At 42.4% G+C, this 26,614-nt stretch overlaps 1 protein-coding gene across 1 annotated transcript in view; it reads right to left on the bottom strand.

Annotated features, from left to right (window-relative positions):
• The window catches only part of SLC1A7 (solute carrier family 1 member 7), a 93,270-nt gene that overhangs the window by 54,013 nt on the left and 12,643 nt on the right, over positions 1-26,614 (bottom strand). The window contains exon 3 of the mRNA XM_074961716.1: positions 2,494-2,709. Within this exon, the coding sequence (XP_074817817.1) occupies positions 2,494-2,709 (216 nt within the window). The remainder of the gene's footprint in view (positions 1-2,493; positions 2,710-26,614) is intronic.

Here is a 26,614-nt window from a genome sequence, read left to right as displayed (position 1 = left end):
AAAGGACCTTGACAGCTTCTAACTCTCTTGCCTCATTACTCTTCTGAATGTCTATTTAATACATTTGATGTTATTCATTACTGAGCTAATAAAGTGCTGAATTATGACAGAGGTAGGATTTCATTGGCAGAGGATACAACTGAACAAATCCAATCTCTAGAGGTAGTAAAAGGAAGATATGAACTTTCATTAAGGACAAGCCAAGTTTTGTTTTTACTGAGAGGCTGTAGCCAGGGCCAGCTCCAGGCACCAGCTTTCCAAGCAGGTGCTTGGGGCGGCCTTCAGAATGGGGCAGCAGTCCATGTCCTGTGGTGGCAATTCAGCGAGCGCAGCAGCAGTTATGTTTGGTGCTATAGAGAAAGGTGAGCCGGTGGAGGGATGCAAAGATGGGGGGATGTGGACAAAGCAATAGGCTAGGGAAATTATCTTTGCCGCAGCATTCTGAATGGATGTGAGAAAAGACTGCATTTGTCAGGGCCAGAGAAAAGAATATTGCCATAGTCAGGAGGCAAGAAGATGAGAGCCTGGATGGGAGTTAGCTGTGTGGATGGATAGGAAAGACTATATCTTAGAGATGTTATGTAGAAAGAAACAGCAAGACTTTGACTTAGATTGGATGTGGGGACCTAGAGAGATGATGACCAGGTTATAGGTCTGAGTGACAGGCAGGATGATGATGTTTTCTATAGTTATCAAGAAAGGAGAAAAAAAGACATTGCCATATGGACATCTATTTGGTGAGCTACAGTTTATGAAATAAGTTGATGGTCTCTGTGACTTCAGATCCCAATGCAATCAACATGGCACCTTTCAAGAGCACTTTTAAAACTTATTAAAAATACATAACAAGGCCTATCCAAAACCTTAGTTATGTAACATTTCTCTTGTTCATTAGAATTCTTTATTCACAGGATGCCAGGTGCTTCCTGTATGATATAAAGACGGTCTCCAGCTGTGAATGGAAGCGATTTAGCATTCAGCTACAGGATCAACTCTCCTAGCTTGAACCAGCAGATACACTGTTACATTTAATCCAGACTTCCTTATCGATATTCAGGAGTTTTGCCATTGATGTTAATGGGGCCAGGATTTCACCCATCGTATGTAGCAAACAGGAAACCCACTTCCAGCAGTTGTTTTCTTAACAGTCTGTGGGATTTTATTTGTGGAGGATGCACATAAAGCAGAGAGTTTGGAATAATAAATAGACTTTTAAAAAGACAGTGCTATTATTGACTGGATACAGAGGTTAAACTCAATTACATCTCATCACATTTCCATAAAATAACTGAGTGTCCGTGGGAGTGCAATCCGAGAAACAAATGATGTGGGCAGGTTCATCTGGCAAGCTTAATTGCCTTGTGCCATGGATTTTGTGAAGGGGTTTGAGAACCCTGTCCTCCTCCTGGGTCAAGCCATGTCTCATTCCATGAAAAATATACTGTATTCTGGTGTAAACACTTGCAAGTACAATTTTAAATTTCACTTTCTCCAAGCTCTTATGTGAATAAATCTCGAATGCTTGTGTGCAGACTTCAGGCTTTGACTATTTGAATATTTAAAGTTTGATTTTTCCCTGGAAAAAAGATGGCATCGTTGTGTTCAATTTACAAGTAAACCAGACTCAGATGCGGTGGAATTTGTGTCTTTCTTCTGCATGTGAGGCTGAGAGCAGGATCTGGGGAATTTGGGCAGTGGACCCGTGACCTCTGCAGGCTGTGAGGGAGAGATCCATGGGGGCACCCCACATGGAACTCTTCTACCACTTCATGGCTTGAGTGGGGGAAAATTCCTTCCGTCGTGTAACTCAGGTTGTACCCTGGGGTAGGGGTTTGTCCACCTGTCAGTAGGACATCAGTGTGACCTCTTTATCACAAATGAGTCATACATGATATTACATTCGTCACTGAGTCATCCAGCTGGTATCCAGAGTTCTCCCAGTAGCAATTACCCCAAATTAGTACCAATGGCACTTACAGTCCTGTGCTCAAGTAGAAAAGGTGCAAGTTAAAGTTGCCTTGAACCTGAGCAAATTAGGCTGAGGCACGCTTCTGCCCTAAACCATGAAACTACCTACTGTCCACTATCCAGTAGGTGTTGATATTAAGTGAGGTAAAGACCAATAAAACAATAACATTTTAATCCTTTTTTGAATCCCACTAAGCGCTTGGCTTCAGTAACATATTGTGCCAATAAAGTGCATGAGTTAATTATGAATTCTGTAAAAATATTTCCTTTTTTTCAGTTTAATATTGTTTGCCTTTCCATTTCATTGGGTGTCTCCTTGGTCTAGTATGAGAAAGGGTAAAAAGGAGCTCCCTATTTACCTTTATAATCTTATTTTGGGGTATTGTTTTTAGATCTAGTTTCTGCCATATTCTCAAAAGGATCATCACTGATTTCAAAATATATCCTTAATGCCATGGCTCCTTATGTTGTTATGTAACATGCAACGTGTTACCTTCAAAAAGCAGTAAGAATGAATGTAGTTACCGAATTAAGTCTAGCAGTGCATCTGCAGAGCTCATAATTGGCTTTCCACTCTCTTCAGTGTTCTCCTTCTGGGCTGCCCCACCAGGATGGATAATGGAGACCATAATTATTCCCACAATCACAGCCACAAATGTTGTCCACAGATAGTAAGTGACGGTTATGATGCCTAATCGACTGGAAGTCTTGGCATCCAAGGCTGCTAGCCCAGACATTAAGCTGTAGAAAAAACAAACACAAAAAAACACACAAAACATATAGTATCTTTTGCATATAATTAGTACAGTGTAAAACCTCATTTCTTAATTATTCTAATTATCCTCCACCTACTTGCCTATATAATGATGCTTCTGGAAGGAGCTTTTCGATCCAGATGTCCAAGATTCAGTCCCCAGAGGTGACTGAACCTGGTACCTCTGGATCTAAACGCATGTGCCTCTACTGTCCAAGCTAATAAAAACAGATCCTAGTAGCTTGAAAGAAGTAGCTGTTTCATAAAACTCCATGCATGGTCTCGCAACTGGCAGGAGACAGAGCCACACTGTGCTAATGTGGGTTACATATGGTTCCCTCACTGGGAAATCAAATCACTGCTGTGGGTGCGTGGCTAGATTGGTGGACTTCTTTGACTACCAAGACCACTAATTTATGCAGACATACCCACCTTTATTGAAATATTGACCCTAACCCCGGCCATAGGCCGTGGAGCTGAGGCTGCCACCTGGGTTGTTGCCCAACCACCTTTTGGCTCACCACAGCCCAGCTTGGGGCAGGCGATCCAGTGGGGTCAGGGCCAGGAAAGGAGTGGGCTGGTGCATCATAGTGGGGATGACCCTGCTGGCACATGAGAGCCAATGGGCTGGAGCAGGGAGCCAGGCCAGCCCTGTGGGACAGGAGCTGCTGCGGGGTGAATGCAGGGTGGACTCACTCTCCAACCCTCTCGGCTGTTCCTGGGTCACCATGAATTTCATCCCTTGCCTCATAATATCAACAGACATGCTTTCTTCTTCCTACTAGCTTTTTCCCCTCGATATGTTTGTAAAATTCATTCTCCTTCTTCTTGGCCTTTTGGGCTAGTATTACATTGTTCTACTATTTTGTTGCTCTTTTTTGCTATAAGCTGTAACTGACACTGCATTCACGTTTGGGTGTTTCCACCTTTAAATCCCTTAAAGAGTGTAAGTCACTCAGCTGCTATGGTAATGGACGTCATAAGTACCGATGATACATACAGAGACTATTAACTTATGGTTAGTACTCAGATGTGCTTAACTTATGGTTATTACTAATATGTGGTTAAATTACTGTTGCTGAGTGAATAAACTGACCACAGCAGTTTGTTACTTTATTAGTGAAAAAATAAACTAACCGGAGATATTCTGTTTAGCCATTCCAGTAATGTATCACCTTATTCTCAGCGTCAAAGCTCCATGTGCATTTTGGCACAAGTAAAATAAGTACATATTGACTGCTCTATGAATCTCAAGGGACCGATTTTCAAAATTGTCCATGGAAAAATTGTGTGCAATTGGCACCTAACTTGTACATAACTTTACTCTGCTTGCACATGCAAATTGAAGAGTTACATAGAAAAAATGGTCAGTTATATGTTTAACAGGCTATTTGTGTGTGCAATGATAATTTCTAGAATCAGCTGCGGTAACCACATGTGCAACCTAGGCATGTGATTGTGTCTGGTTTTTACATAAAAGCATAAAGATTGAAGAGGGTTTTGCCATGAGCCCTGTGTCAGGGCAGTGTGTTCTTGTGCTTCCCCGAGAGCAGACCAGGAAGCAGATTGTGACTCATTCTGCTTCCCAGTTTCCTCCTGCTCCAGTGATGGGGTCACACATTGTACCAGCCCTCTGCTTGGTACAGTGACCTGGTGTAGCTGCACTGCCCCACACATTGGGGAGTGAAGCCCATACCCACCCTGCCCATCCATTCCTCATCCACCTATGTGGGAGGGGGACCAGAGGCTCTTCAAGCCCCCAAACATCACACAGCAACCTTTGTAGTGCTTTACTGCCCCCTAATTTCCCTGCACAGGCACATAAGACAGGCCACCATCTAGCCCTAAATTTGCTCAGCACTGCTTTGAACTAGGCCCAGGATCATGAAGATTTATGTTATCTCAAGCTGTGTTACAATTTACTAATAAACCTGGAAACACCAATGTTTCACTTGGCTTTGGTTAATGTTTAATTTTTAAAACAATTTCTAGTTTCCTTTAAATATAGAGCACAGTAAAAAAAAAAAAAAAAAGGTGCAGTACAACATGTTGTCAAGTTTTAGTGTGACCATTTCATGGAGCTGTTACCATTGTGGAGAGTTGCTTGTCAAATCCTTCATCACAAATAACTATTTATTAGCAGACAACTCCTGATATTTGCAGGATCCCCTTCATCTTGCACTGTTTGGTGAAGTTGTCTAGAGCTGAAGGGCAGCTTAACCTTAATAGTAGATTGAGTGAAATAATAGTGGTGGGATTTAATGCTCAGGTTCCTGCTATCCAGTAGATTAATTAAGAAAATGCATTGTTTTTCTGCTTTGCCAGTCTCCAGTCCAGCATGTTTTGTTATCAGTTCAGAGCAGTACTGGGGGGAGGAAGGGTGAGTATTCTTCTAAAACAAACAAAAAACTATTTTATAAAAGTTAAGTTAAATATTGTAAGTAATCTAACTTTCACAGGATCATTTTATGCAGAATAATTTTGATGTTAATTAGACTACTGGAATCAAATTCTGCTCTCCATTACAATCTTACAATTATACTGTTTTCTGAGGTGTGACGGAGAGCAGAATTTGACCTTTAATTGTCAAATGGTTCCTGGAAGAAGACTGAAATGGCTTGATCAAGAAGATACACGTTTGTTTTAAAACCGGGTTACAAATGTAGCTCCTTTTTAAGTTTAACAGAGCATTTGCAAACTGTTGCTGATTTTTTTCAAATGTATTTGTTATTCGTAAGAATTCACTGAGCTCGCTTGGTCTATTTGCCATTTGTTATTCACATTATATGATTAATCCGCTGAGTCACATGATATTGATTCTGTGCAGGTACTGAAACAAGACTAATGAATAAATCACTTCCAAATAATTAAATAATAAATAACTTAAAAATTCATGGACCTCTTGAATTGTGAACATTTTTACAAATACCCTGCCATTGTCTGAATACCCATGAACAATTTGATCCTACAAATCCGAGTGAACTGAACTGTGTGCCTTTATTTGAAAAAATATGAACAAAACATTTTTGGAGGATCACCCTATCAAGAGAAGATGGAGGAATTGCCTTTGTGCCCTAAATACAGGTTAACACCTTTTGAATCTAACACATAAATATACTGACTCCTGACAAGCTACCTCAATAAAAGGAAAAACTCAAATGTCTCTGTAACATACAACCAGTTCTCTAGTTTCACACCAGTCACCATTTTTAATTATTGTTACTTATATTACAGTGCCACCCAAAGCCCTTAATCAGCTTCAGGGGTCCTTTATGTTAGGTACTGGACAAACAGAGGCAGAGGGAGGCACTGATCCCATGGCTAGCAGATCTGTAACTAGAAAGATGTGTTCTGTGGCGTGGACAGGGCACTAGACTACAAGACTTTGGTTCTATTCCTGGCTCTGCCACTGACCAACTGTGTGACATTGGGCAAGTCACTTCTCTGTGCTTCTGTTTCCCCTCTCACCCTTTGTGTGTCTTATCCATTTAGATTGTAAGCTCTTCTGGGTAGGGACTGTCTTCTACTACACCGGACTGTCAGGGACCTAGGCTGCAGCAGGGCCAATCTCCTGGCAAACTAATGAGTGCAGCTGGCCCTGACTGACCTGTACCTGCCTGCTCCAGCCCCCAGCAGCTTTCTGACTCTCAGCTGAGACCCTCAGCTCCACCTTCTAACTGTGACTCTGGTTAACCCTTCAGCTTAGGCTTCATTTTTTGACTCTGGCTCGGATCCCCCGCTGTGCTTTTTGACTGTGACTCCAATTAATCTTTTGGCTTTGGCTTTTGGTCTCTGACGTCCAGCTATTGCCCTTGGCTTCTCTCCTGGACCTGCCCCATCTGGATTCATCTCTAAGTGATAGGCCAGACTCTTGCTCCAATCAGTACGCCAGACCACCTATGACTCGGTTGCCGACAGTTTAAGCAGCCCAAAAGATTGAACAAGGGCAGGTAAGGGGCCAGACTGCCCTTCAGCTGGATTCTGTGGAGACAGCCATCTCCCTGCTGAACATTGTGGGAATCCTGCAGACCTTACAGGCCCAGGTTATGGCCTTGCTGATACAAACTGAAGCCCTACAGGCTCGAGCCATCATGCCCAAATCTGCTGCCCCAGCTTCTATGGAGCTGGAGATTCGAATGCCGGATAAGTCTGACAGGAACCATAACAAGTTCTGCGGCTTCATGAACTTGTGCCAGCTCCTGTTTATGTTTTGGGCCCAGTCATTCTCCACTGACGAGACCTGAGTACGACTTATTATTTGTTTGCTACCTGGTGAGGCTACCTGGGGAGGTTATGTAATAGTCCAGTGATGTTCCAGCATTTCATCAGTGATATCTTCTGGGACATATTGGACTAGTTCGTGGTTATTTATTTGGACAATATTCTCATTCTTTCCAAAAAACAGATGCTGCACAAGCAACAGGGCCCATGTTCTCAACACACTCTGCCAAAACCATCTTTATAACAAACTAGAGAAATTTGAGTTTGACAGAGATACAATCGAGTTCCTCTGGTATATAATTTCCTCTGAAGTATCTGCCATCTCCAGGTAGAATGCCCCAAAAGTTTAGTGGTTTCTTGGGTTTACCAATTTCTGTAGGTTTTATCAAAGGATTCTCTCACCTTTTTGCCCTGAAAACTGCACTCCTTTGAAAAGGGGTCCACTTTTGTCTGGTCATCAGAGACACAGATTGAGTTTGGTCAGCTAAACAGATCTTTTACCTCAGCTCCCATTCTCGTACACCCAAATCCTGCCAAGACCTTCACCATAGTGGCAGATGCTTCGAACTTTGCCATTAGAGCCATTCTGTCACAACATGAATGCACTATAAGGTGGGTAGAAAGCTGGCTAGATTGTCGGGCTCAACGGGTAGTGATCAATGGCTCCATGTCTAGTTGGCAGCCGGTGTCAAGTGGAGTGCCCCAGGGGTCGGTCCTGGGGCCGGTTTTGTTCAATATCTTCATAAATGATCTGGAGGATGGTGTGGATTGCACTCTCAGCAAATTTGCAGATGATACTAAACTGGGAGGAGTGGTAGATACGCTGGAGGGGAGGGATAGGATACAGAAGGACCTAGACAAATTGGAGGATTGGGCCAAAAGAAATCTGATGAGGTTCAATAAGGATAAGTGCAGGGTCCTGCACTTAGGATGGAAGAATCCAATGCACCGCTACAGACTAGGGACCGAATGGCTAGGCAGCAGTTCTGCGGAAAAGGACCTAGGGGTGACAGTGGACGAGAAGCTGGATATGAGTCAACAGTGTGCCCTTGTTGCCAAGAAGGCCAATGGCATTTTGGGATGTATAAGTAGGGGCATAGCCAGCAGATCGAGGGATGTGATCGTTCCCCTCTATTCGACACTGGTGAGGCCTCATCTGGAGTACTGTGTCCAGTTTTGGGCCCCACACTACAAGAAGGATGTGGATAAATTGGAGAGAGTCCAGCGAAGGGCAACAAAAATGATTAGGGGTCTAGAGCACATGACTTATGAGGAGAGGCTGAGGGAGCTGGGATTGTTTAGTCTGCAGAAGAGAAGAATGAGGGGGGATTTGATAGCTGCTTTCAACTACCTGAAAGGGGGTTCCAAAGAGGATGGCTCTAGACTGTTCTCAATGGTAGCAGATGACAGAACGAGGAGTAATGGTCTCAAGTTGCAATGGGGGAGGTTTAGATTGGATATTAGGAAAAACTTTTTCACTAAGAGGGTGGTGAAACACTGGAATGCGTTACCTAGGGAGGTGGTAGAATCTCCTTCCTTAGAGGTTTTTAAGGTCAGGCTTGACAAAGCCCTGGCTGGGATGATTTAACTGGGAATTGGTCCTGCTTCGAGCAGGGGGTTGGACTAGATGACCTTCTGGGGTCCCTTCCAACCCTGATATTCTATGATTCTATGATTCTATGAACATAGTGGCTCTCAAAACCAATTCCATCCCTACACCTTTTATTCATAAAAACTAACACCCACTGAGAAGAATTATGATATCTGAGACAAGAAGTTACTGGTGATAAACATCTGAAGAATGGAAATAACTTCTAAAGGGAGATCAGTTCTCGGTCCTGGTCATTACTGACCATAAGAATCTGGAATATTGTCAAATCACTTGTAACCTTAAGCAGCTATCGATCTACTGGTCACTTTTCTCTGTCAGATCTGATTTCATCGTCAGCTATTGCTTGGGATCATGGAATGGGAAGACAGATGCCCTGTTCCACAAGGACGCATATGCCAGGTCAACAGGCTGATACTTAAGCTCAGTAGTAGTAGCAGTCCAGTGGCTGCTGAACACATTCCTACCCTGCAGCTGCACTTGGTCCTGTCCCTGTCCCCACTGTCTCTAGCCATGCTCCTGCTCCAGCCCCCAGCTTCTTCCTGACTCCTGGCTCAGACCTTTGTCTCTGCCTTCTGACTCTGCCTCCAGCTAACCCTTTGGCTTAGGCCTTGGTTTCTGACTCCTGGCTCCAACTCCTGCTCTTTCCGCCCCCCCATACTATGTTTTTTGACTGTGGCTCAGATTAACCCTTTGGCTTAGGCTTTGGTTTCTTGACACCTGACTAAAACTTTGGGCTTCCCTCCTGACCCACTCCTGCTGGATTCAGCTCTTAACTGGGAGGTAAGACTCTTGCTTCAGCTACTAGGCCAGTCTACCTATGACTTGATCGGTAACATGGACACACGTTTTGTGTCTCAAGGTGCTACTGTAATACAAATAACGAAGAAGTAGCCATGGTACTTGCCATGAAGAGCTTAAATCCAAGAAGACATGTGGCATACAAAGGGTGGAGGAGGAAGAGGCAATTCAATTTTATATTAATCTATATTTTTATATTTATACATGTTTTCCTTTTTTTGGTTTTAGTTTTGTATCACATAAATAGCTTTCTCCCAGTGCCTGTCAGCTAAGCCACCATATGTTGTCTGCTTCCTTATAGGCCTTTCAGCAGAAATGGAGTTTAAAAATGGATTTTAGGGAGGAGCAAATCAGTGCTGTCTCTCTCTGTGCTACCTTTAATAATCAATTTCTGACACTTCTGCTTTTTATGGTTTACAAAACTTAAAAAATGACCAGTGCTGTTGATCATACTTTGAAATTGTTAGAGCATAGAAGAGATACTTTTAAGAGTTAAACTGCTGCTTTTACATTAGAATACAAATGCCTGCTAATGTTTAAATTATTGTAAATTACCGTTAAAATAGTAACAGATTTAGTATAGATTCAGTTAAACAGAACAAATAAAAGATCAAAGGACAAGATGACTAAGTATTTGGAAGCAAACTGTTTGTTCGATGGTCAGAGTGTTTTCTGGAAACACGGGTCGTTTGGAAATCTTAGTAACAATACAGATAGCCAGCTTAATATGTTTTATTTCTAAGAGTCAGCAATTGTGCTCTGGCTTTTGATTTACCCTCTGCTTGCCAACTAAACCTACTAGATGAAAACTAATTACATTGCACACTAAACTAATGTTATGTTTCCGGCTTTGAACCACAGAGGAAAGAAATTCCATGTTACAAGGTAGAAATTCCCTCTTTAACTCTCCCACATGGTGTCTAACCATTGCAGCTTGTATGGCATCAGATCCTAAGAAGTACTGGGCCACCTGCATCTTACACTGAAATAAATGGTAATTATGGGAGCTCAGCACCTCTCAAGATTTGGCCCATGGCCTGCAATATCATCCGCAGATGATAGGCCCAAACTGAGGGGAAAAATTTCTCTTTGTTATGATAAAGTAATTTTATATGTATGTAGATTATCATCTGTCTGATAATCCCAAATGTATTTAAAGCATTAATGAATGAAGCTTCAAAATATCCCTTTATTATCATCTTAATTTTACAGACAGGCAAACAGACAGGTTAAGGGCCCAGTTCTGACACCTTGACTCACATTAGAATGACTTGTAAAGTAAGGTACTACTCAAGAGGCCTGATACTCCACCTCCTTGCACCTTGTGTGGTCCACTGCACCTGTGCAAAGTGAATGCAAAATGTAACCAGTTCAAAATGACAGTATTCTACACTCACTTTTCACCGAGATAAATTATTCCACAGGGTGCAATTCAGTGGTGAATCAGGCCCAGCACGAGTCATGGGGAAAGAAGCTGGCCCTAAGTGTCATATTGAAGGTTGCACAGGAAATCTGGGGCATAGCTTAGAAAAAAGCCTAGGTCTTGCAATTCCCAGTCCTGTGTCTTAACCGTTAGTCCCCTTTTCAAACACAATTCTCTCTTTTGAGGCCCAATGGAGTTTCCACGAAGCTTCTAGCAAAGGATGACTGCGTGTGACCCCTTTTGAGAGAGTCATCACTTCCGTTAATCAGGAAGTTGCTCTCCAGTGAAAATGAGCACTCGCCCGCCACAGAGACTACAGATAGTCTTCCCACAGCTCTTGTAACTTCAGCCAGCATTTAACACCATTCTTTGCTGTCAGCCTGAAGCTTTGTGTATGTGAGAAAGTTGTACTGATTGCACTAAATCGGTCTAGTTGATTCCTTAGTGATGTAAACCACGTTGATAGAAGGCACTCAAACAGAAATAAGAGTGTCCACACAAGTGGGTTAGGTGATTTAGTTAAATCAGCACAACTTCCTCCTTTAGACAAGGCCTAAAAAGAGCCTGAAAGCTGACAGGAAGGCCTGGGACAGATGCCTCAACATCCAGTGAGCATTGCACAAATAATAAAAACACGTAACTGTTTCTATACCTCACACACTATATAGCCCTAAGACAAAGAGATTCGTCTAAACCCAGAGCAATACAGTCTTCATTTTCAAAGAACCTAACGCAAGAGTAAAAGGTGGTTGGACTAACCCAAACCAGTTTATGCAGATAGGAGTATTCTTCCCTTTTATGACTTACACCAAAGACCTACGTGCTGAAAAGGGTATGAGAATGCAAAATGTGCATGCTTTTCTTCATCACTATAGAATATAATACAAACCATACCCTAGGATCTAGAAATATTCTAATACCAGTTTAACCACATGATCATATTGGTTGGACAGTATGAAGAAGTTTTCATGGATGTTCATTGTTTTATAGATCAACAGGGGACTTTCAACAGGAGACTGATGGTGAAGGCTCTCTGGGCACAAAGTTAGAATGGACTTGGTTATTCGCAAAACAAGTACATCTCTGCTGCTTCATATGCCTATCATCAACTTGAGGGCGAGGGAGCTACACATGGGAATATGATGTGCAGTTAGGATCCAATCAAAGCTTGGCTCATAGGTGATAAATCCTGGAGGGGGCTAATAATGAGATTGTCCTGTTTTGGGGATTTCATTAACAAGATCATCATCTGTAATAAGATTATCCTGCCACCAGATAAAGTAGTGGTGAGGTCACACTGTGATGAGGTAGTCCTCAAAAGTAATTAATTATGGAGGTACAACAGGGGTAACCAGTGGAGGGGTGAAAGTCTGAATAGGGTTTGCAGTTCTCAGACAAGGCACATACTGCTAATTTCATGCAATGCCCAAGTTAGAGAAGGAAGGGGTAGAAATTACCTGGCAGAAGGCTGTGGGTGGGATGGGGCATGCTACATTTTAAGCAAACCCTGAGAATCACTTTCAAGAAGAGAAGTCCAGTAACTAATATGACAAGTCTGACAGTGTCTGACATTTTTTCTAAGTTGGCTTCAGGTGTTTTTGATGCCAAAAGGAAGAGGAGATCCAGTCTACCACACACACCCAGCATCACAACTATTGCATAACATAAGTAATATGCAGTTACTCCTCCAAGAAAGGGTCTCTTCACTATAATGTGATGGAAGAATGTCAGTGAAAAATATGCCTCCTAGTTTCTAGAAAAATAGAGAAGTCAGGAGAGGTGAGCTTCCAAATGGTTGTCTATCTTAAATCAAGCTGACCTTACAAATTCAGGTTTTCCCTCTATTCTAGGTTCTTATAATGCACATTCTTGACTATATAAGTAAACAAAAATACTCCCAGCAGTTTCACAAGCTTCTTTCAAGATGTTGTATTAGTTCACTTTTAACTTCTTAGCAGACACATTTCAATATCTTCCAACCAGTATCTGGCTCTCATGTACTATAATGTCACCCCTCATCAGGCCTCTGAAATTGATCAGCCTTGAAGTCACATGAAAAATGTTTGATACATGAAATTAAGTCACCAGACATAAGGTAAAGCATTAAAAGAGTTGTTTGGTGTTTGTCAGAGTTTGGGCAAATGGGAGTCCTACAACTTAAGATACTTTTCAGCCTATCTGAGTAGTTATGGCAACCCCTGACTTTCCATCATTTCTGCAAAAACATGAATGTTCTTTTCACTCCACTCCCAGGAAATATTTCTTAATTTTGTTACAGCAAAATATGCCCTTGACTATAAGGTTTAATAGCTTTTCCAAAATGTATATGAGAATAGTTAATGCTAACAAATTTTGGAAGAGATATTAAATGTCATGGTCAAAAGTTTAAGCCAAAGCCGAACTATTAGGGACTGAGACAATTCTTGCACCTTCCTTTAAAGTTTAAAGTGTCTGATGTTGGGCACTATCTGAGACAGCATAATGAACTAGAGCAGATCTCAGGTCTAATCCACTATGGCAATGCCTATATTTCTATAAAAAGAAAAGGAGTACTTGTGGCACCTTAGAGACTAATCAATTTATTTGAGCATAAGCTTTCGTGAGCTACAGCTCACTTCATCGGATGCATCCGATGAAGTGAGCTGTAGCTCACGAAAGCTTATGCTCAAATAAATTGGTTAGTCTCTAAGGTGCCACAAGTACTCCTTTTCTTTTTGCAAATACAGACTAACACAGCTATTACTCTGAAACCTATATTTCTATACATTCCTCTCTCACATACACAACCCCATGACCTCAATTTTTGAAATGAACAAAAAATCTGATGTGTGTAATGTTCCAATAAAATAGGAAAAGTATTTCAGGGGCTTCTTTGTGCTCCTGGGAGTAGTTTGTTTCTTCTTTTTCTGATTCAACCTAGTTGATCCAATAAATCCTTGGTGAACTTCTGCATTCTCAGGCTCCAACAATCATCCATACGGCTGGTCATCAAGTTGTACCCACTGAAAGTTCTGTGTTCACTATAAGTCCAAATGTTTCTGGGTTTATGGGCCATCAAACCTCATTAAAGTTGACTTACTGTGGCTTGTTGGTCTGCATGCTGCAGAACTGATGGCCCATATTAGCATTACTTGCAGGGTATAGAATTTTACTTTTAACAAATGAAATGTGCTCCACTATGAGGCTTTAGTTAGCTTTACATTTACATTGGTCCATTTCCTGTAAAACAATTTATTGTTTCATAATATGACCAATTCTAACTTGCCTTTTCTAAACTGATGTATCAGATCACATCAGAAAATCCCACTAATTGGGGATGGAACTTCATTAAGTCGTTGTACTTACTCTGAGTTTACATAATAAGAGCAGAATTTTGCCAATAGCTATCCCCATTCACTCGTGGCATATAGACTCTGAAACATAACAACATTTTAGATGTCAGTAATTAAATAGTTCACTGATAATCATCCTAACAGAAACATCTAGCTAAAATGTTTTATCTAGTATGGTTGAATTCATTAGGAAGAATGATCCACAATAGTAATACTTTGCACTTATACAGCACCTTCTATGAGAGCATTTCAGTATGATTTACAATTTTTACTCATGTACAAAAATTAAAGTTCTATCCAACCAGGTATGTTTGTTTGGGCTTCAGTTTAGTAGTCTGGGAGGAAGGAACAAAGGGGGAATCCAGGGTAATGGGAAGGTCTCAATGGACTAAAATATCTGGGCTAAAATCTTTAGGGGAAGTTGGAAGGGGAAAGAAAGATCAAGGATTTAGGGATTTTTTTTAAAAAATACAAGACTGGATGAAATAAAAAGTTTTATTTTGAACTACCTAGTAACGGCACAAATAACTGAGACTATTTATTAGTGTATTTCATGTGTGCTTTGAGTAAAACTTGCTTAAGCAAAGCAAAACACAGATTTTAAAACAACTTCTGACTAATCACGGGGGGAACTCCCCAGATTTCCAATGACCCTAATTAGAAAGTCCCATGGCAAACAGATGACCACTTCTCACCAGCATCTTTGGGGTCATATTAACAGTCATTGATATACATCAAATGGGTGCTTGGGAAAACTTTTACTTACATTAGGAAAATCAGACCCATCCTAACCTTCTGTAGATTTCCTACTTCTTTCTACATAGCTTCCTCTTTAAAAGACTGCATTCCTTTTTTACCTGCCTCAACATCAAAAACATACCCTTGCAAAGGGAAAACATTTCTCTTCCCCACCACCGGAAGCCATCTGGATATTGCTTTGAAATAGATGGATTATGGATAAAGTTATCAAAAGGGATTAGTGTGATTAGAAAGACATTAATCCTGTCAAGAAGTAATGGTCAAGTATTAACCACCAACAGTCATTACTAGACTCATGTTTGTTTTCATTCATCCCCCACATTGAGTCGTATTCTCATTTCGTAATTGCTTGCCATGGAAAAGCCCTTCGTAAACATGAGCTCCCAATGAGATTGGGAAGCCTCTCTAACAACTACATTAGAGATTATTACATTACTGTTCAGCAGCATGGAAGTGCAGTGTTCTCTAATGCTTTTTGATTTATCAGTCATGCTTCTGTTTACCTTTTTTGTCAAGGTCAATCTTTGAAAGCCTCAACAATATAATAACAATTTTCATTTCTGTAGCATCCTGCCATCTTAAAGTACTTTACAAACATTAAAGAATTTAGCCACAGGTGAAATAGGGAAGCATTATTATCCCCATTTAACACATAGGGAAACCAAGGCACAGAGACATTCGGAGACTTGTTTGAGGTCGAACAGGAAGTTTGCAGCAAAGCAAGGAACAGATCCCAGGTCTCTTGACTGCCAGTCCTGCATTTTAATCACAAAACTATCCTTCTTCAAGACAATAAGAGTACAAAGTTATTTATGTATGAGCAAGGAGTTGCACACTTCTGCTTTCTCAAGTACACCTGTATCTGGTTTTACTGCAAACTACTCCACTCCTGTGGAGTACCATTTTGGAACAGACTGTAACTATAAAAAGAGACTTTACAGTGATGACAAAGATAAAACAGAGCAGCTTGAAGGGGGAATTTCATAGCTCAGCAAATGAAGGAACAGAACTGAAAAAATGCTTTCCCCCAGTATTTTCTGATCACAATGCCCCAGAAATATAAGATGCTTTTAGAGCTAGTCTAGAATTTTTGGAATTTTGACCAAAAGTTGAAATAATATTCCACAATATTTCCCCCTCATTTTTATTAGTTCTTATATGCATTAATAAGAAATTGACAAGTGTTGAAACCACTCCCTATGATGCTGATCAATATTATCACATTGTTTCCCTGTACTCTTCAGTCTGCCTTTATACATCTGTTGTCTCTTGTTTTCCATTTAGATTGTAAACTCTTTGGTGCAGGGACTGTCTTTTTGTTCTGTGTTCGTACAGCACAATAGGGTCCTGGTCCATGACTAGGGCTGCTAGGTACTACTATAATAAATAATAAATATGTAAATAATAATAATAAAAGAATCTAGCCCAGAATCCACCCCATGCATTCTGTTCTCCCAGTTCATTACAGCAAGCTCTGCACCAGTTCAGGAGGTCCTCAAAAGTCTGCAGGAAATATTTAATTAAATAAAAATCAGTGCAGCACTAAGCTGGATTTGGAGTTACCATAAGGAAATAGAATAAACAAACACTTGGGTCCTGTATGCCATAGTCATGGGCCTTTTCCATTAGGCTGGGATAGCACTGTCGTCTTTAGAAATAATATTGGGCATGGGAGTTAAAGGGATGGACACAGAAATAAAATCTTTTCCAGCTCAAAATCTCTCCAATCCGCAAAATGTCCTTCTGAGTCTTCCTCCTTCTTCCATCCATTCTCCCTGAATCTAGGCAGTGATGCAGGATCATCCAAGGCTTTAACCTCAGTATGGCATCATGACCGGACACATTTTTCCTGTTTCCACTGAGAGCTGCTACTCCTTCCAGGGCTAGCTCTGTCCTTCCAGCCCTATGGGCCCTATCTTCCTCCCATTAAACTCTATAGCAAATTATCTTTGATGTGAGCAGGATAACACATGTTTCATGTCCCACTGAAGGTATAAGCCAGGCAACTTTTACATCACTGCTTCCCTTCCAAGTTGTCCAGTGCACTAGGCCACCCAGATAGCCCCAGGAAGGTAGGAAGGAACATACATCAGACTTTGATCACAGAGAGATAAAAAGATCTGAGAAACTGTAGTGTTAGCAGCATTCATAGAATGCAAGCTGTTACATTGCCTTGAAATGCTCTAATAAAGAAACTCTTTTCCAAAGCCAGAACTCGGGATGCAAATGAAAAGAAATCATATAAATTAGATAAATAGGGCTTTGGATTTATGGAAAAAATCCATGTAATGGTCTTTAAATTTCTGGCTTGCCAATTCTTTCAAGTGTCTCTAGATTAATAAAAGAATAAACAAAGTTTAAAACACAGTCAGTTTGAATTATAGATAAACAAACGAAAGATTCATTCAACTGTTTATGATTCACAGATGTTTCTATCCTGAGGAAACAGAAGAAATACACCCAACTCCTCCAACCTGGCATGTCACTGCTGCTCATTGTATGAAACATTGTGTCCAAGTGTTTGAAGGAGTTTAGAAGGTATAGAAATGTTCTGTCAGATCTACAAATTACTTATACCCAGCTGGTAACTGCTTTGGCTCTTTCCACACCAGTTCACTTTGTGATCACAGACGTCCATCACATAAAATTGGATCCTGACCTTTCCTATGTAATTTCTATTGGGTTAGTCCAATTTAGAGATTACAACACGACATGTTTTACTACCAACCTTGTTCTTTTTTTACAGATAAGACAGGAGAAAATACGACAAAATTTAATATATTGGGTCAGATTCTAGCTCCTGTGTAGCCAAAAGGACCTGAACTACCCTCAGGAGAAGTCCCTTAGTGCAGGAACAGCTCGGGGCTGGTGTATGCAGCCCTACATCATCTCTGCTTGCAGCCCCCAGCACAGAGGTATGCCAGGGTAGGTGCAGGGGCCAGAGTGCTCTATGCTTCAGTTATTCTGAGCTACAGAGCAGCACATAGGCAGCCATACATGTTACATACATTTAAGAACAGCCTAAGTGCCCTTCCCATGCACCTTCTGTGTTGCATTTCCTGAGAGGCATGTCATAAACAACTAGTCCATTGTGTATAACAGATTTGGTCTGCCTCACTCATATCTCCTCTTGTCCTCTCTTCCCAGATTTTAATATATTAAGACAAATTTTCAATAAAAACTTAAAAAGGAACTAACAAAAAGCATTTGGAATAATGAGCATCTCCTGATCGCTCACTGTTGTAACCCTTGTTCTCCCCCACTCTTTGTCTGTCATCCTTGTCTTTGTCACATCTAATTTAAATATAACCTTCTCCTTCTAGGCATCTGTTAAGTGCCATGCACATCTATAGCACTGCATATATAAAAGAGTGGTCGTAGAAGCATTCATTATATTTAGTATTACATGCATTGCATCAAGTTTCTCTTCATGTTAGATGGGTGCGATGCGAGAGACTAGGTGGTTCAAGTGATTGATAATGAGATATAAAATTTTTCACTGTGATGATCTGGGGAATCTGTACAGCTTATTAATTCTGTTTGATATTGGAGACTGTATATATCTTTATCAAACTGCAAACTCCATTTTGATTATGAGATTTGGTTGCATTCTCTGTTGTCCTTTTACCTCCAGGATAGACTAGAATTTCAAGGGGGTAGTTAAACCTGGATGGTCCTCTATTCAAATAGAAGCACTCTAGACAATGGCCAACTCCTCTCTTTGAGAACTGGTTTATCAAGGAAGATCGCCTAGCAATTACATCACTTGGTAGGGGTCGGTGATTGCCAGAGGAGATTGATCAGAGAGTCACCTGAAAGATGAGCTTGGAAAGTTATAAAAGGGCAGGAGCTGTTCTACTCTGGGTCTTTGGCCATTTTCACCAGCTCAAACTCAGGGGAGTTGCTGCAGGAGCCTAATGAGACAGACAGGCTGGCAGGGAGAGGAAACAAACCCTCCCTCTCTGAATGCAGATGGACCCCCAAGAGAAGTATGAACTAGAGTGAGGGGCCCTGCATTCTGTGTGTTCACTGTTTTCTAAATGATCTCTTGTGTTTTATCTCCTAAGTAAAGAGTTATGGTGTTTTAGAATCCTGTGCAGAGTCTGTCTGTTGGCTTTCATTAATGTGCGTCCCTGAAGAAGAAAGCTGTAAATCAGAAGGCTCATACCTTCAGTGGAATTCTGGGGAACGTATGTAAAAATTGGCACATATCTCCTTTGTAACCTACATATCATAGGGAAGGGCTGATAATATAGTCCTAATTGGACTGCATTATGTTTCTACTCATCATTATTTAGCTATCAGTGATGGGCATGATAGATAAAGTTAACATAGGCCACCTGTTTCCAGTTTGTATTGGTAGAAATGTGTGTGTCTAGTTTAGGTCACTAGAATATCTGTCCAGGATAGAAATACAACTCTTTGGAGACAACAAAATTTGTCTCTTATATATTTATGATTAAATTTAAACCAAGAAGCCAGCAGGAATATGAGTGCTGCATCATTGCATCAGCTAATCCTAGTTTTACATGAATGACAATGAGGTCAGATCTGTGTGCGCTGCTAATGCTGCTAATCTGCTTCTGGGGCCAGGAGATCAGTCTCTATTGTGTTGACAAATTCACATCATTTGAATGGGAGAAAAACAAAACACAAACCTAAACAAAAAATGCTGGTTTCTGTTTGATTCATTTTTGGTCTGTATAAAGTAAATTGTCCTCTCTAGACCTCATTTCATAAAGACCAATCACGCAGCTATTAGACATATAAAAGCTGATATTAAATTGGATGCTTGGTACAGAGCATCACAATGCAATCATTTTAGTATTGCATTAGCTAATGGGGGTTTGAAAAGCAGCTGCAGAAATACCGCCTACGGCTCTCCGAGGACCCTGCTTGGAATAATATTTTTATCAGGTCCTAAAGCCTTTTGCTGAGAAAAAAGCAATACTTTCCCCTACAGAAGCATTATAAACCTATTTGAAATGTAAGTTTCCTTGCTTCATAAGATGACTGTTTGCACAGATTTGCCCATAACACACCCAAACCAAACAGTATCATGAAGCTATTTTTCACTTACACTCCAGCTACGAACATATATCTCAAAGAGATAGGAACAGACATCCTATTGTTAAATTTTTTATTCCCTTCTTCAAAAATTAACACCACAGTAAAGTTAAATGTCAACATGCAACACTAGACGCTGTCCTTGATGGGCCAGTGAACCATGTATGTTACACAGAGGGTGATAAAAGCAACAAGTTTTAGGAAGATCATCTGGGGACTAGCGCTCCTCCCCATTTCATGACTACAGTGATCCAGCCTAGAAAGATCATCCATTCCCAGACTGCCTCACACTTTGAGAAAAAAATCCCTTTTCATGGCTCTTGGTACCAGCCTGATTTAAGGTAATATCTTCCCTGAATGTGTAATAAAAAAATTGCTTATGGACAGAATTGTCGTAAGTGTTCAGTACCAACAATTTGGCCATATTTTCAGAAAAGGTCAGCATCCACTTAGGCACCTAAATAAACTGTCAATGGGAGCTTCTGGCTTTTGAGCTTTTTTGAAAATCTGGCCCTGGTTGTGGGTGCCAGGCATTTTTGAAGATCTGGCTGAGGCTTTTCGAAATCTGGCCTTGTATGCACCTGCCATCTCAAAGGATCCCAAAGCTTTTCATAAACCATGAAACAAACACCATCAAATGCAGACACCTCATAAAGGAATGGAAGTTAAAAGCCGTTTAAGTAGATAGCATGGTGCGTCCCTTCAGGAAAGTGTGAGGGAGGGAAATTTATCCAGAAACACCTGGGAAAACCCCTCTAAATCTACAGGTGCAATTTTGCCCCCATAGCAAACTGCAAGTGCATGAGACCAAGAAGTGACACACCTTAAATTGACAGCAAGCAAAATATTGTGGGACAAAATTTACACAAGCTGAGGATCTGGCTTCCAAATGCATTTTAAACCAAGCCCCACATTCTCAAATAAAGAAGTTATAAGTGCTATTAAGTTATCAAAGAGAGTATGCAGAAGCAGCAAGTCTGCAAATAAAATACACAGATCTTGGGAAAGAAGACTGAATATGTCACAATGGTGCTGGAACAACAAAGAGGAGAAAGGGGCAATACCCATGAATGAACAGGATGTGAAAAGGCAAATGCCCAGGTAGGAAAGCCTGGAAAAATCTAGTACCGGAAAACACCTTGAGCAGTGCCCTAATGAAGTAGTTTCCTAATTAAATACCAGAATTTAATAGCATGAATGGGGATGACCCACTGGGAAATCTGAGCAGAAGGATAAAGAATTATCAAAACTGATAACATTATGGGTTGTTCTATATTTAGCCATCTAGAATTTGGATTAGCCACCAAAAAGACAGACTTATTACTATCCCAGAGGAAAACAGAAATAAATATATTAAATTATAAATTAATACAGACTTGTGTCAAGTACAACCGACTAGGGGGAGAGAGATCATCTTAACAACATTAACTTAGCACAGATCCAGCTTTTGAGAGCCTGGGTAAAAATTGAGAGAAATTATTTGTTGAAAGATTCTGTACATGGAACAGAGTAAAAACCGTACGCTCTTTAGTTATCTCAAGTGCACAGCAAACTGTTGATACTAAAATAATATGGACAGATTTTAATAATTTTAATAATCGACAGCCCTAAAAAATATGTCTCATATTTATAATTAACTCCCAGATGAAACTGAATGGGCTGAGTCTCTCTAAAAGGGAATACACATGTGGCAGGATCATAGGCACAAGTTATGGCAAGTTTCAGATTTTTGACCATTTAAATCCCTATTCTGCCAACACTTACCCACTAATAATAATAACAGTAGTAGTTATATCATCAGCATATCTCAAGGCACTTTGCAATCTTTAATTTATTTACCCTCAAAACCCCACTGTAAAATAGGGAACTACTGTTATCCCAATGGGATGAATGAGGAACTGAGGGACAGAGGGTATGTCTACACACCCCGCAGAAACAAGCCTCCCAGCCCAGGTCAATGGATTTGGCCTAGCAGGACTCATGCTAGTGCTTTAAAAATAACCATGTAGACTTTGAAGTTGCGTCTTAGACTTTGAAGCTTAGAAAGGGAGATGGGCTTCAGGGCCCAAGTTTGAGCCCAAACCACAACTTCAGAGTGCTGTCTACACAGTTATTTTTAGAGCACAAGTGTGAGCCCCACTAGCCCAAATCTATTGGCCCAGTCTGGGAAGCTCGCTGTGTAAACATACCTAGAAAGGCTAAGTGACTTGCCCAAGGTCACACAGGAAGTCTGTAGCAGACCAGGAAAGTGACCCTTACTCTCCCAAATCCTAACCTAGTGCCCTAACTGTTGGACCATCCGTCCTTCTTTCTCTTTGAACTCAATGGGACTGCATATACATGTATAAACATTTGGAGAACTGGAGTCTGTATTTGTGACTGCATTAAAAAGTTTGTCCAATCAAGCAGGGAGAGAGTTGGACTGAAAGGCCCAATTCTACTGTTACTTACACTTGTGTAAATTTGGATTAAATCCATTGAATTGAATAGGACAGAACCTCAGCTAATGTAAATCAGCATAGCTCTATTTTTAAGTGAAGGGAGATATGCTGATTTATACCAGTTGAGGTTCTGGCCAAATGAAGTTACCTTAGAGTAAAACTGGTAAAATGAGAGGAAAATTTGGCTCATAGTGTATAATGTATAGTAATATCTCTAGAACATACTAATAGCATTATTTCCATTATCATGTTTATTTGTCTTCAAACAGCAAGTTATTCAAAGGTAAATGCAAAAAGCAGTGTGATAAGTACCATGATCATGGGAAAATTAATCAAAGACTAGACTAGGTTGGGACATAAGAAGATAGATCAAAATAATTAAATCACCTTTAAATTATGCAATGATGGGCAAACACTTTTAAAACATCTAGTTTACACTGTCTAATGCCCTCTCTCAACCACAGAATTTAAGAGAATAGTGATCTTTCGGCATATATCATTAGTGTCTGTTATTCAACACGCAATGTTGCTACATGAATTGCACCTGGTCTCTGCACAAGTTTGACTATCATCACTTCTGCAGTATATACAGCATATGTTTGCCCAGAAGTTTTACGTTAGCACTAACTAATATGAGATGGTGCTGACATGTCAGGCAGTCCTGAATATCTGTTCCCCTCACTTTATAAGGGCAGCATTTAAGGTATCTATGGGACACAGAGGTATCTGCTGTAAATCTGGCCTAATTAAACATGTCAGTTATTAATGAGAAAGACTGAAAATGATTCCTATATTGCTCCAAACTATCCATTCATCCAGGGAGCATTAGCTGTGGGGGAGGGACACAAGTCAAAGAATTAAACAATATTAGGGCTGTGAAGCGATTAAAAAATTAATCATGATTAATTGCACGATTAATCGCACTGCTAAACATTAATAGAATGCCATTTATTTAAATATTTTGGGATGTTTTCTACATTTTCAAATATATTGATTTCAATTACAACACAGAATACAAAGTGTACAGTGCTCACTTTATATTTCTTTTTGATTACAAGTATTTGCACTGTAAAAAAACCAGAAGAAAAAGTATTTTTCAATTCACCTAATACAAGTACTGTAGTGCAATTGCTTTATCATGAAAGTTGAACTAAGAAATGTAGACTTATGTAAAAAAAAACTGCATTCAAAAATAAAACAATGTAAAATTTTAGAGGCTGAAGTTCACTCAGTCCTACTTCTTGTTCAGCCAATCGCTCAGACGAACAAGTTTGTTTACATTTGCAGGAGATAATGCTGCCTGCTTCTTGTTTACAGTGTCACCTGAAAGTGAGAACAGGCGTTCGCATGGCACTGTTGTAGCCGGCATCACAAGATATTTATGTGCCAGATGCACTAAAGATTTATATGTCCCTTCACGCTTCAACCACCATTCCAGGGGACATGGGTCCATGCTGATGACGGGTTCTCCTTGATAACACTCCAAAGCAGTACGGACTGATGCATGTTCATTTTCATTATTTGAGTCAGATACCCAGTGGTGAGCTGGAGCCGGTTTGCACCAGTTCGCGCGAACTGGTTGTTAAATTTAGAAGCAGTTTTAGAACCGGTTGTTAGGGCTGCCTGAGCTCCCGGCCGGGGAGGCTCCCCCAGCCCCTCCCCCACCTTCCTCCCTCTTGCAGAGCCTCAGCGTGCCGCGCCGCCGGCGCCAGCGCTCTGGACTGCTCCTGGGCAGCTCTGCAGCGCCTGCCGCATTGAGCAGCATGGTAAGGGGGTGGGGCTGTGAGCTCCAGCGGGCCGCGCGGCATCCATACACGCTGCCCTGAGCAGCATGGTAAGGGGGCTGGGCTGGGGCTGGGAGGAGGGGTTGGATAAGGAGCAGGGTGCTGTTGGAGGGGGCGGAGGTTCTGGGGGGTGCGGTCAGGGGACGGGAAACGGGGGGGAGGGGGGGGGTTGGGTAGGCAGTTGCTGCCCCAGAAAGTCCCAGCCAGGCTGGGGCTCGGCTGGGGCAGCCCCCCAGGCCAAGGGGGCCCCGACTCGCGGCGCTAGGGAGGGTGCATGGTGTAGGGCTCAGTGTTATAGAAGGGGGCTGTTGGAGACAGGGCCAGCTTTAGGCACCAGCAAAACAAGCAGGTGCTTGGGGCTGCACATTTCTAGGGGCAGCATTCCGGCGCTGCCCCCGCCCGCCCCAGCTCGCCTCCGCCTCTCCCCTGAGCGCGCTGCCGCCGCTCCGCTTCTCTACCCTCCCAGGCTTGCCGCGCACCAAACAGCTGCTTCGCGCGGCAAGCCTGGGAGGGAGGGAGGGAGGGAGAAGCCGAGCGGCAGCACGCTCGGGGGAGGTGGCGGTGGTGGAGCGGAGGTGAGCTGGGGCGGGGAGCTGTTCCTCTACCCCCCCCCATTATTTCCTGCGCTCCCCCGCCCACCCTTGCTCACCTCCGCTCTGCCTGCTCCCCTGAATGCGCTGCCTCTCCTGAGAGGGATGGGGGAGAAGCGGAGCGGCGGCATGTTCAGGGGAGCAGGCGGAGCGGAGGTGAGCTAGGGCGGGGGGTTGCGGGGGGGAGCCATAGGAAGCAATGGGGGGGGGGAATGCGGCACGCCCAGGGGAGGAGGTGGAGCCAGGGATTTGGGGAAGGGGTTGGGAAGGGGCAGAGCTAGGGGTGGGGGGACATGAAAAAAAGCGGGGGCGGCTAAAAATTTTTTTGCTTGGGGCAGCAAAAATCCTAGAGCTGGCTCTGGCTGGAGAAGGGGCTTGGTGCTAGAGGGGAGTGCATGGAGCTGCACCGTTTGGGGGGTGCGGGGCTATGGAAGGGCTGCGGGGCCCTGTGTCCTGGGTCGCAGGGGTCGCGCTGCTGCTGGTACCTGCACTGTGCAGCCATCTGGGCAGCTGCTCCGGGGCCCCACGCGCAGAGGCTGATCCGATGCCGCCTTGCTCAGCAGCCGCGGCCGAGCTCCATGCTGCTTCCTGCACAGCCCAGGAAGCGCGGCCAGTTGCTCTGGGCAGGGAGATCAGGCACCATGTGACTGGGCGCCGCGTAGGGCTGAGGAGCCAGGCCCCTGGCAGCAGCAGCCTCCTCTGCCCCAGGAGCCGGGCAGGGCCGGCTGGTGCCATGGCTGGGGGCTGCCTTGGGCATGCTGAGGCGAGCCCCATCCCAGTCTCTCCTGCTCCTGCGCTGTGGGGCTGTCTGGCCTCCGCCGCTCGGGGGCGCTCACATCCCGTGGTGGGGAGTCGGGCAGATGGCAGCCTTTGCCTGCAGGGAGCTGCTGCCCCACATGCCGGGAGCGACCCCACTGATGCAAGGACTGCAGGACTCCTGCGCCACCAGCAGGCACCTGGGATGGAGAACGGGCCTGGGGAGGGCAGGGGGGCAGGACAGAGCCTGGGGGGGCAGGCAGGGGCAGGACAGAGGCACATCCCTTAAATCAGAACTTTTTATAGGGAACCGGTTAAGATTTTGGCAGCTCATCACTGCAGGTACCACCAGCAGAAGATTGTTTTTCTTTTTTGCTGGTTTGGGTTCTGTAGTTTCCGCATCAGAGTGTTGCTCTTTTTAGCCCTGGTCTACATTGGGGGAGGGAGGGGGGCGATTGATCTAAGTTATGCAACTTCAACTACGTGAATAACATAGCTGAAGTTGACGTACTTAGATCGACTTACCCTGGTGTCTTCACCGTGGTGAGTTGACTGCTGCCGCTACCCGATCAACTCCACCTGCGCCTCTCACTGTTGTGTAGTACAGGAGTCAACAGGAGAGCACTTGGGGATCAATTTATCGCATCTAGACTAGATGCGATAAATCGATCCCCGCTGGATCGATCGCTGCCCGCTGATCCAGCTGGTAGTGTAGACTTACCCTAAGATTTCTGTTTAGCATATCTGGCATGTAAATACCTTGCAATGCCAGCTACAAATGTGCCAAGCAAATGCCTGTTCTCATTTTCTCGTGACATTGTAAATAAGAAGAGGGCAGCATTATCTCCTGTAAACATAAACAAATTTGTTTGTCTCTTAGTGATTGGCTGAAAAAGAAGTCAGACTGAGTGGACTTGTAGGCTCTGAAGTTTTACATTGTTTTGTTTTTGAGTATAGTTATGTAAAAAAAAAATCTACATTTGTAAGTTGCATTTTCACAACAGATATTGCACTACAGTACTTGTATGAGGTGAATTGAAAAATACTATTTCTTTTATCATTTTTACAGTGCAAATATTTATGATAAGAATATACACTTTGATTTCAGT

This window comes from Natator depressus, chromosome 8 (genome assembly GCF_965152275.1).
Source record: "Natator depressus isolate rNatDep1 chromosome 8, rNatDep2.hap1, whole genome shotgun sequence".
Taxonomy (NCBI): Eukaryota; Metazoa; Chordata; order Testudines; family Cheloniidae; genus Natator; species Natator depressus.
Note: the sequence above shows the minus strand (reverse complement) of the source record. Positions and strands in the feature narration are given on the sequence as shown.